Source organism: Rhamphochromis longiceps, linkage group LG11, assembly GCF_057381845.1.
Source record: "Rhamphochromis longiceps isolate RC_006_pf linkage group LG11, R_longiceps_female_GT1.1, whole genome shotgun sequence".
NCBI lineage: Eukaryota > Metazoa > Chordata > Actinopteri > Cichliformes > Cichlidae > Rhamphochromis > Rhamphochromis longiceps.
The window spans coordinates 36,883,986-36,895,658 of NC_140567.1; the positions used below are offsets into that span (position 1 = coordinate 36,883,986).

General features: G+C 40.1%; 1 protein-coding gene across 1 annotated transcript; it reads right to left on the minus strand.

The window, feature by feature from the left end:
- Positions 1-653: 653 nt before the first annotated feature.
- LOC146659910 (uncharacterized) lies at positions 654-11,502 on the minus strand. The gene is made up of 7 exons (XM_085423875.1): positions 11,437-11,502; positions 9,515-9,712; positions 9,288-9,401; positions 5,205-5,261; positions 2,464-2,724; positions 2,221-2,343; positions 654-1,491 (listed from the first exon to the last, which is right to left on the minus strand). The coding sequence occupies exons 2-7, from the start codon at positions 9,689-9,691 to the stop codon at positions 1,426-1,428; spliced, it is 798 nt and encodes a 265-aa protein (XP_085280001.1). The 5' UTR covers positions 9,692-9,712; positions 11,437-11,502; the 3' UTR covers positions 654-1,425.
- Positions 11,503-11,673: the final 171 nt, after the last annotated feature.

Below are 11,673 nucleotides of genomic sequence, written 5' to 3' on the forward strand. Positions count from 1 at the left end.
ACACATTTAGGCTATAAGCTGTGCAGTGACTTTCTCCAGCAGGTCTTTGTAGCGCTGTCGATCATCAGTACTCTGAAAGTGAAAAACAGCATGGGTAAAGTGCATGAAAAGGTGCTGACACATTCAAACCATGAACAACAGCAGTGACCACTGCTCTAACTACTGCGACTACTGCACAGACTGACTAAGTGTGGTGTTTTAAACTGAGCAGACAGTGAGCAGGACAGTCACAGCTGATGCATAGAATCAGAGATCCACCTAATCATTCCTGCTTTTTCCATTTCACAATTTTTGCTGTTAACTATTTAAATATTAAAATAATTATGTGAGTGAAATTTAAATGGTTTCTATCCACTGAATATGAACCTCTCACTATCTCAGTTGACTGACATTCTATGTTTCCATGAATCTTCTAATGAGTTTGAACTTTAAACACAGCATGTAACTTTTAATAAAAAAGTCCTAAACTAAACCTAAACTCAGACTGGTTGCTTGCTGTGCAGTTTGGAAAACAGAAACCAGGAACTAAATGCAGACCTGTTACAATTAGTTCTTCCTCGTATTTGGCAGAAGTGAGAATGTGGTTTGGTCTCCATCTGATTCACAATTACAAAATCTGAATAAACACACAACGCACAACAGCTGAACCTTTCATGTTTTATTCAACATGCCAAGAAATACAATCCAATACAACTTTATTTGTATAGCACATTTAAAACCAGAGATACACCAAAGTGCTTCACAAAATCCATTAAAACAGTAGCAAAATACAAAAGCAGATACGCTAGCAAGTGGGAGGCATTGATTAACCAAGTATACAAGTATGCAGATAAGCAAGTAAGACTTAAAAATAAAACTGATAAAACAATATAAGCAAAACAGAGGAAAATGGGGAGGGCAAGGAAGTACACTTAAAAGGCATGCTTTAGGAAGCTGGGAAGGCTAAACTAAAAAGGTGGGATTTCAATCGAGCCTTGAAGGTCTGGATTGAGTCAGATGCGTGAATAGCATGAAGGAGGTTGTTCCAGAGGTTAGGTGCGACTGAAGCGAAAGCATTTACAGCACAGGCTGGGAAAAGTAAATTCTTGAGTTTCTTAACATTTCAAACCTCATTTAAAAGTAAAAACCTCCACCTGACATTCCCTGTTTACACATTAAAAAAGAAAGAAAAGAAAAGAGTTACCAGTTTGTATTTTGACTGAATAAACTTCAGGTTATTGCACAGCGTCTGAGCTCAGGACTCTGACTTATAACAATAATTTTGTTGTTTATCAATCACTTTTTACCAACCCGGTGCTGGGATCTAACTAAATGTAAGGTATATGTCACTACATTAACACACAGTCATAATTTGTATATTATCAGTTAGCTGTTAGTAAGAATGTGTGTAAATCGCAGACATTTCCAATCACAGAGCCAAGATGTTTATGCCACAGGCTGTGCAGTGACTTCCTCCAGCAGAGGTTTGTGGAGCTCTGGGTCATCAGTGCTCTAAAAGAGAAAAAAATATTTGTGAAGTGTCGACTCCCTCCAATCAAACAACCATGACTGCGCACACTTTGATGACAATTTCATGCAGGAATACAAAAAGGAATCAATGTTTAATGAAATATTTAATGTAAGTCAGCATTAAAAATAAAGTGCAATTACAATTTATTTTATTGTTATTAAAACAAACTGTGGTAAGCTGTTGTTGTCCACACTAACAGAAAGTTGGGCACAGCTGTTCAAACTTCCTCTGGTCTATTTTTTTATTAGTCCCAACAGCTCTTCTTCCTCATGGCTCTCTCTCTCTCTCTGCAGCAGTTCCACCATGAAGCTCTGATTCACACAGTCTCTCCCTAAAATCTGCAGCCTGAACTCTGGACTTGCTGTCCTGGGCCGGTCCACGTGGGAGCCAGTTTCTACAAAGATTTTGAAGTTCCACAAATATTCTGGACTGACTGAGCTTCATGCCTTAAAGTCATGATGGGCTGTTGTTTTGTTTTATGTTGTCATTCTGCTCTCTGTCTGTACATCAGATATAAACTTTAACTGACTCACTCAAACTGGTAGAGAGCATGAGAACACTGCACAGACTCACTGTTACCTGGTTTCACTGATATTCAGACAAAACAAACAGAATTCCTGCAAGAACACTTCATGTGTTCAGCCAACATCTTCTACTATTTAACATGTTTATCAGAATGTGTTTGAACCATTGTGTTGTCCATTATCTACCTTGTTTTGTCCTTTTTCTTTGTTCCTCAGAGCCTTGATTCCCAGGACAGCAGAGCTTATCACAACACAGAGCTCCAGAACAGACAAGGTGATCATCACAGCATTGATGCTTCTCAGGAGCATCTGATGGGACGCAAACAACAGCGTTTCATCTACAGTCTCAAAATGTTATATACTGCAGTATATAAGATAGTATCATATAGTGTATATGTGCCATTTTTCTTTCTGCTTTCCCTAACTTACCACCAGCACTGCTCGGCCCTCGTAGCATTTCTCCTGAAGGAGTTTTTCCTCCAAAGACCTTGTTGTTTCCCTGCCATACCCGTAACCATTGTAACCATTGTAACCATTGTAACCATTGTAACCATTGTAGCCATTGTAGCCATTGTAGTATTCATAACAGTTCCACCAAGAACGAATGTCTCCTAAATTAATGCTGTACAAAGCAATGGCTGTGATGGCAAAAGCAACTCCAGCCAGATTCAGAATCACAGTAAGGATGACCTGAAAAACAAAAATGACCAGTTAATGTACAAGAAAATATCCAAACCATAAATGACACTTAGTGCATTCTTAGACTAAAGTATCATAGCCTCTGTGAGTACGCATGTTTTCATAGTCATGCCTGGATTCTTCATTAATCTAAACGTTGGTTTCTGTCTAGTTGCTGCTTTAGGATATGATGGTTGTTATTTTCATGTTAAGTTTGGGGTTTCTGTTTTTGGTTTGTTAATGTTATTCTTCACTTCAGATTAATGAAGTATCTGATTCTGATGATTCTTCAGATTTGGAATCTCTGTCGTAGATGTCATGGTCCGGAATCTGGTGACTCCATGTTTATGTTTTGTGTTTATCAATTTTTAGTTTTCTGATTTTTTTGTTATTTTCTTCCAGTGTTTAGGTGTTCACTGTGCTCCCTTGTGTTCATGTCTTTTTACTTTGACGGTCCCTTGTCTCATGTCTGTGTCCCTAGCATTGTCTCCCCTTAGGCTACATCCACACTAGTCCGGATAGATTTGAAAATGGCGTTTTCATCTGAAAACTCTCCGCGTCCACACTAGCGCTTTCAGTCATTTTCACAGAATTGTGCGTCTACATTGAAACGGCCCAAAACGCTTACACTCCAGTCCTGCGCAAAAGCGAGTGAGAATTAAAGAACTTAAATAAAAGCTATCTGGAGCACGTACAAACTGATGTTAATCTTTTTTTAGGGCTGTCAAAATTTATACAGCAATCAAAACAACTGCTGTATAATGCACTCCGCTATCTTTGTTTAATTGGTCACATGACTGCATCACATGACTAAAATGCATCATCGTTTTAGAAAGTCTGCGTTTTCAAACATCCACACTGCAATGGGACAGCTCTGTTTGGAAATATATGCGATTTCAAGAGCGTTTTCAAAATGCTTTGGTGCAGTTGTGGATAGTTGTGGACTTTGCTGTTATTCTTTGTGATTTTTTTTTTTCTAATGTTTTTTGATTGTTTTGTTTTTTTGTCTGGCAGCTGACACAGTCTCTCAGAGGATGGGATTTTTCATTTTAAGGGGGGTGACAGGAGGAGAGAAGCTGCAGAGACACATAATAAAACTGCAACTCTGCTTCCTGGTCCCAAGTCTAGATAATCACATTTGTGGAGGAGGGTTCATTAATTTGGCCAGATTTCTAAAAATTTGAGCTTCTTCGACGTGAATTATAATTTTACGGAAGTTACGTTTAAACTTAGGCAGCAGTTTTTTAACCTTAGCCAGCTAATCTGCCTCTTTTTCATTTTCCTCTTCCTTTATTCTTCTTGACATAATGAAATATAGAAACAGAACAAGTTCTGGATCACATCCCCTATTCAGTGTAATGTTCAGGAAATCTATTGTGACTGTTGTCTTCATGCATGCTCAATCATCCAGGCAAGGAAATCCCAGAAAGCTGGTTCAGTGGGAGAAACGTTTGGTCACTCATCCATCCTCTTCAGTCTCATTTGCATACTTACTGAAACTAGCACCACTGATGAACAATGGGCTGTGAGGTCAGTTTCTTGACCATTAGTATGCAAATTGTCACGACCGCTGATCTACAACTACTGATCAAAGACCATTGATCAGTGGCCATGAGTACCATTGAATATGAAAAGTTGCAGGTTAGACTTCTTAGACTGTAAGATTTCCATCAGTAACGAGAGACATTTAAATATTGATGTGTACCGTAAAACCACGCATACAGATCAGTATTTAAGGTTTGACTCTCACCATCCAGTGGAGCACAATCTGGGTATCACCAGTGCGCTACAACACAGAATGAACACCATCCCCACAGACAAAGCGGTCAGGGAAGCAGAAGAACATCACATCAAGAAGGCCCTGAGTTAATGTGGTTATCCCAGCTGGATGTTTGTCAAAGCTGGGAAGGCTCCTAAAGAAAGCTCCAACTGATCCAGGAGAGAAGGACAAGTGCTGCCTAAGTGAAAACCCTTTGTGATCCTGTATGTGTCATGAGCATCGGAACAATTAAGACTCATTTTTTCTAAACACCGTGTCTCTGTGGCTTTTAAAACCCTGAACATGTGCCGCTCTTCTGTGTTGCGCCGGATGGCACAACACAGAAGAGCTACCTCATCCGGTCAGGACTAATCACACCTACAGGCCAGTGGACAATCTTTCCATGATGAGGATGTAACATCCTGATTGTTGTTTGTAATATAAACTGTTTCAAGATGCAGTGTGAAAAGTTGGAGGTGGGGTCAGGAGTGGGAAATCATTTTTATCAAAGTATTTTATTTGCTAAAAATAATTTAGCAATTATATGTAGACTAGAGGGGTGTTAAGTCCTCCTTCAGCAAACTTCCCTCCAGTATTTATGCAAGTGTGTGTATGCTGTAGGACATACTGTACATGTTTAGTATATTTATCATGAATGCAAATAAGAATAAGACATGACAACAAAAAGTCCTTTAGAGATCATATGAAAATGTTTTACAGCTGAAATACTCACCAAACATGGACTTGGATACTTCTCAGACAAAACGCACACAGTGCCGAACATGATGAACTAGACAAAAGACAAAATAAATAAATACATAAATAAAGTTCACGTCCATCTTTTTACTGAGTGCAACAGAGAAAACAGAGGGGTCTTTATGGACATTTTATCCCCTCTTCTTGCAGGATATGTTGTAAATAAAACTTTTCACCATGAGAGAGCAATTGTTTGTTTGTGTGAACTGCTATTTTGAAATATAGCTAATTTTTAATGTAACCTAGCAAAACTATGAATCTGTGTTTGTAAATGTGCACTGGTGTCATCACACTTAAAAAGATCTTGGACAAAACTTGGCAATTAAGCTTTCTGTCACATATTTAACTGTGGAAAGATATGTTTGACCCCCAAAATGATCTTCTCGTAAAGATTACTCAGTTGATTCCTATTCCATTACTGTGACAGGTTTGGTTTACATGGCCCTTTGTTGGCATTTCATTTCTCATCTTGTGTATCCAGTATGACCTGATGTGAAATGGAAAAACAAATCTGGTCATCTTTTTTTCGTAACCAAATCTCACTAACAAGGGAGCAACACAGGTGACCAATTTATGACAAACAGACAACCACACACTCTCATTTCCACTCCTAAGGACAATTTAGAATTACAAGTTAACATGAAACACATCTTTGGGCTGTGGAGGAAACCGGATCACCCAGAAATAACTCGCACACAACTGACACCCAGTCCAGAACCTTGTTGCTATCAGGCAACAATAACAACCACTGTGCTGCTTATTAGACAATGTGTATATATATCTATATATATATATATATCTATATATATATATATATATATATATATATATATATATATCTATATCTAAAAAAAAAAAAAAAAAACACCCAGCACGCCCCTGCGGGCGGTTTATCCTTCAAGCTCGGGTCCTCTACCAGAGGCCTGGGAGCTTGAGGGTCCTGCGCAGTATCTTAGCTGTTCCCAGGACTGCGCTCTTCTGGACAGAGATCTCCGATGTTGTTCCTGGGATCTGCTGGAGCCACTCGCCTAGCTTGGGAGTCACCGCACCTAGTGCTCCGATTACCACGGGGACCACCGTTACCTTCACCCTCCACATCCTCTCGAGCTCTTCTCTGAGCCCTTGGTATTTCTCCAGCTTCTCGTGTTCCTTCTTCCTGATATTGCTGTCATTCGGAACCGCTACATCGATCACTACGGCCGTCTTCTTCTGTTTGTCTACCACCACTATGTCCGGTTGGTTAGCCACCACCATTTTGTCCGTCTGTATCTGGAAGTCCCACAGGATCTTAGCTCGGTCATTCTCCACCACCCTTGGGGGCATCTCCCATTTTGACCTCGGGACTTCTAGGTTATACTCGGCACAGATGTTCCTGTACACTATGCCGGCCACTTGGTTATGGCGTTCCATGTATGCCTTGCCTGCTAGCATCTTGCACCCTGCTGTTATGTGCTGGATTGTCTCTGGGGCATCTTTACACAGCCTGCACCTGGGGTCTTGCCTGGTGTGATAGACCCCAGCCTCTATGGATCTTGTGCTCAGAGCTTGTTCTTGTGCTGCCATGATTAGTGCCTCTGTGCTGTCTTTCAGTCCAGCTTTGTCCAGCCACTGGTAGGATTTCTGGATATCAGCCACCTCCTCTATCTGCCGGTGGTACATACCGTGCAGGGGCCTGTCCTTCCATGATGGTTCCTCGTCTCCCTCCTCTTTCTTGGGTTTCTGCTGCCTGAGGTATTCACTGAGCACTCGGTCAGTTGGGGCCATCTTCCTAATGTATTCTTGGATGTTCATTGTCTCATCCTGGACTGTGGTGCTGACACTCACCAGTCCCCGGCCCCCTTCCTTCCGCTTAGCGTACAGCCTCAGGGTGCTGGATTTGGGGTGAAACCCTCCATGCATGGTAAGGAGCTTTCTTGTCTTTATGTCAGTGGCTTCTATCTCCTCCTTTGGCCAGCCTATTACCCCAGCAGGGTACCTGATCACGGGCAGGGCGTACGTGTTGATGGCCCGGATCTTGTTCTTACCATTCAGCTGACTCCTCAGGACTTGCCTGACCCTCTGCAGGTACTTGGTGGTTGCAGCTTTTCTAGCGGCCTCTTCATGGTTCCCATTCGCCTGTGGGATCCCCAAGTACTTGTAACTGTCCTCTATGTCTGCAATGTTGCCTTCTGGTAGTTCAATCCCCTCAGTTCTGACTACCTTCCCTCTCTTTGTTACCATCCGACTACACTTCTCCAGTCCGAACGACATTCCAATGTCATTGCTGTATAGCCTGGTAGTGTGGATCAGTGAATCGATGTCTCGTTCACTCTTGGCATACAGCTTGATGTCATCCATGTACAGGAGGTGGCTGACAACTGCTCCGTTCCGTAGTCGGTATCCGTAGCCAGTCTTGTTAATGATCTCACTGAGGGGGTTCAGGCCTATGCAGAACAGCAGTGGGGACAGAGCATCTCCTTGGTAGATCCCGCACTTGATGGTGACTTGTGCTATGGGCTTGGAGTTGGCCTCTAGTGTTGTACGCCACATCCCCATTGAGTTCCTGATGAAGGCTCTTAGGGTCCCATTGATCTTGTACAATTCTAGGCATTCCAGTATCCAGCTGTGGGGCATTGAGTCATAGGCCTTCTTGTAATCAATCCAGGCAGTGCACAGGTTGGTCAGTCTGGTCTTGCAGTCTCGGCTGATTGTTCTGTCTACCAGTAGCTGGTGTTTTGCGCCTCTGGTATTCTTGCCAATTCCTTTCTGTGTCCCGCTCATGTATTGACCCATGTGCCTGTTCATCTTAGCCGATATGATGCCTGACAGGAGCTTCCATGTAGTACTGAGGCAGGTTATTGGTCGGTAGTTGGAGGGGACCGGTCCCTTCTTGGGGTCCTTGGGGATCAGGACCGTCCGGCCTTCAGTTAGCCATTCCGGGTGTCTCTCGTTAACTAGCAGCTGGTTCATTTGTGCTGCCAGACGCTCGTGGAGTGCAGTCAGCTTCTTCAGCCAGTAGGCGTGAACCATGTCGGGCCCTGGTGCTGTCCAACTCTTCATACTGGAGACCCTTTCTTGGATATCTGCCACTGTGATGGTTACTGGACCCTGTTCAGGGAGGTCGCTGTGGTCAGCCCTCAGATCCTCTAGCCACTGAGCATTGCCGTTATGGGTTGCATCCTTCTCCCATATGCTCTTCCAGTATTGCTCCGTCTCCAGCCTTGGTGGTGCTGTTCTCTTATTGTTCCCTTGCCACTGAGAGTACACCTTTGCTGGTTCTGTGGAGAACAGCTGGTTTATTCTCCTGCCTTCTATCTCTCTGGTGTACCTCCTCAAGCGGCTGGCCAAGGCTGTGAGTCTTTGCTTGGCAGTTTCCAAGGCCTCAGGTATGGACAGCTTGCTGTATTTCTTAGGCACCTTATTTGTCGCACCTTTCTGCAACTCCGTTAGTTGGCTAACCTCCCTCCGTGCTACTTTGATCTTGCCCTCTAGCCTCCTTCTCCATGGAGGGTTGGGTGCATTGGTAAGTAAATAATGATGGAGATATAGATATATATAGATATATATATCTATAATCTATAGATATATAGATATATATAGATATATCTATATCTATATATATATATATAGATATATCTATATATCTATATAGATATATAGATATATCTATATATCTATATATCTATATCTATATATATATATATATATATATATATATATATATATATATATATATATATATATATATATATATATATATATAGATATATATATATATATATATCTATATATATATATATATCTATATATATATATCTATATATATATATCTATCTATATATCTATCTATCTATCTATCTATCTATCTATCTATATATATATATATATATATATATATATATAGATATAGATATAGATATAGATATATAGATATATAGATATATCTATATATCTATATAGATATATAGATATATCTATATATATATATATAGATATAGATATATCTATATATATCTATATATCTATAGATTATAGATATATATATCTATATATATCTATATCTCCATCATTATTTACTTACCAATGCACCCAACCAAAATGGAAAGCCTAAGTAGTTTAAGTAAAGGGAGTTCCAAGTGCTATAGAGTATAGATCCCAATCCAATGTTGAGAAGCCCGATCATTATCTGCAGCGTCTGTGAAAAATGAAGTACAGTATGAACAGTGAACATTGTGCACTTTAAGAAAAAACTACAAATTAAAAAATAGGCATAATATAAAATGTGATGTGTAGATGGTTGTAGCTCACCCCCAGCACTGTCTGAGAAGCTCTGTTGAGACTTCTCAGGTGCTGAGACACAGTGCAGCACACTGGACTGTAGCAAAGGTTCTTGAAGATCTGGCACAGAGGAGGCCAAGGACTTTGGGGGTCAGTGGTCAGAGTGAGTACAGTGACCCCATCAGCCTTGGACACAGTCACTGACATCCTGTCTTGAGATCCTGGAGACTGAGAGACAAGAAAAAACTGAAATAAGAATCAGATTAAAGTCTTAGCAGCAAAAACAATTTGATCCACACACCTCACTTCCCTTCACTTTCCACCAAAGGAGCTTTAAACAGAATTTTAAAAGTAATTTGTTAATTTAATTAAACCGACTTGATGCTGGGACGCTGTAACATCACTGCACGCTCTCAAGTTGGCTTTAACAGGTGACACGGGTTCTTCATATGGATAACACTGTGCTGATACTAGTTTACAAGAATGTTTTACATGGAAAGGCAACCTCCAGGTGCTGAAAATGGAATCCCGCAGTGATGTACCCAGTCCCTTTACTGTGTCGGCTACAACAGCAGGTCACTATGTTGTATGTTTTATTGTAATATGTATTTATTTAGATTGTAAGCCCAACAAGGGACAATTGTTGAAAATTAGCAGTAGCTATAAACCTATGTGCAGTACATCAGTCTCATGTCTTGCACTTGAACTATGTTAAACTGCACTGTCCCTTTTAAATAAATAAATTCAAATTCAAACTTGTCATAAACTTCTATGTTAAAATTTTCACTTCACAGCAGAAAAAAGTTTGTCGTGTGCTACAAAAATGACTTTGGTCTCTATAGATAATTTCTGGCATAATAATAATAACAATTATATTCATAATAAAAGTGTGATGGTCTGTAGTAGGGTGACTCCATGTTTCGGTTTTTGTTTATTCAATGTTCTGGGTTTTTCATGATTTGTTTTTTTGTATTTTCTGTTCCTTAGTTTTTCTTTAGCACTGCTGTGATTTCCTTTAGGTTTTGTCTCTGTGCCTCCCTTGTGTTCCTTCTGTTGTGTCTTATTTTCCTGGTTCGATGTTTGTGTTATTTCCTGTTTTACTTTGACAGTCCCATGTCCAATGTCAGTGTGTCTAATTTTTCTTCCCCTTGTCTTGTTATGTCTAATTAATCCCAGCTGTGTTTCCCTCCTACATCCCATTCCCTCATTATTCCCTTGTATATTTAAACCCTGTGTGTTCCTTTGCCTTTTGTCCTGTTGTACCTCCTCATGTGTGTAAGTCTCCCTGTGTTTCTGGTTTGGAGTTTTAGTTCTAGTTTTCTAGAACTAAAACTAGAGTCCTGTGTTTGCATCCCCTTCCTGCCTGCCTCTGCCTCACATGACAAAAAGTTGTCATTATAAATTTTTTAATCTTTCATTTCTGCTGAATTGTTTCTACTTCCTCCCTCAGTTGTTACATGAAAAATCTCTTTCTCAATAATCGTTGCCACATTTATATCAACAAAGCTAAATAAAAGAAACCTTTTCTATTTAATGCAACACATTTCAAAAACTCCAGAAATGTAGTTAAATCCAGAGTTTTAGCAGATAAATGTGCAGCACATAGTGATGTCAGCACCACGCCCCAGCTTTATTTACTGCACGCTCTTGTTCAAGGAACAAAGAAGTCATGTTTTTGTGTTGTTTTCCACCCATAACCCGAAACCCCTGTACCAATCGATAAATATATGTACTATATTTTATATTTATTATTAGACTTCTTACTGTATAAGTTGTATTTTTGTCTTCCAGAAATCATAAAATCAGTTTCAACTTGATGTGTTTTCTGATGTTGTTAAAACTTACAACATGGAGATAAATGAACAACGATTAGATTAAACCACATTTTTTACATAAATACACAACTCTTAATTAGTCTGAATTACAAGCTGAATCAAACATGAAAGACTTACCTGTTAGTGAAGAACAAAAACTTAAACACCTCCGTTTGAAAAGCAAACAAGTCTGATCAAGTAAGCGGTACACTGGAAAGAGGAAACCAAGAGCTGGCCAAACCTGTTACCAATAGCACCTCCTCTTTATGCTCTCGGTTGTGAGAAAGGTGAGCATAAAAAATATGATGTATAAGGTAACACCTGCAGAAAAGGTAGCAGTGACATGAGAGGAGCCACAAGTTTATGTTCAGTTCA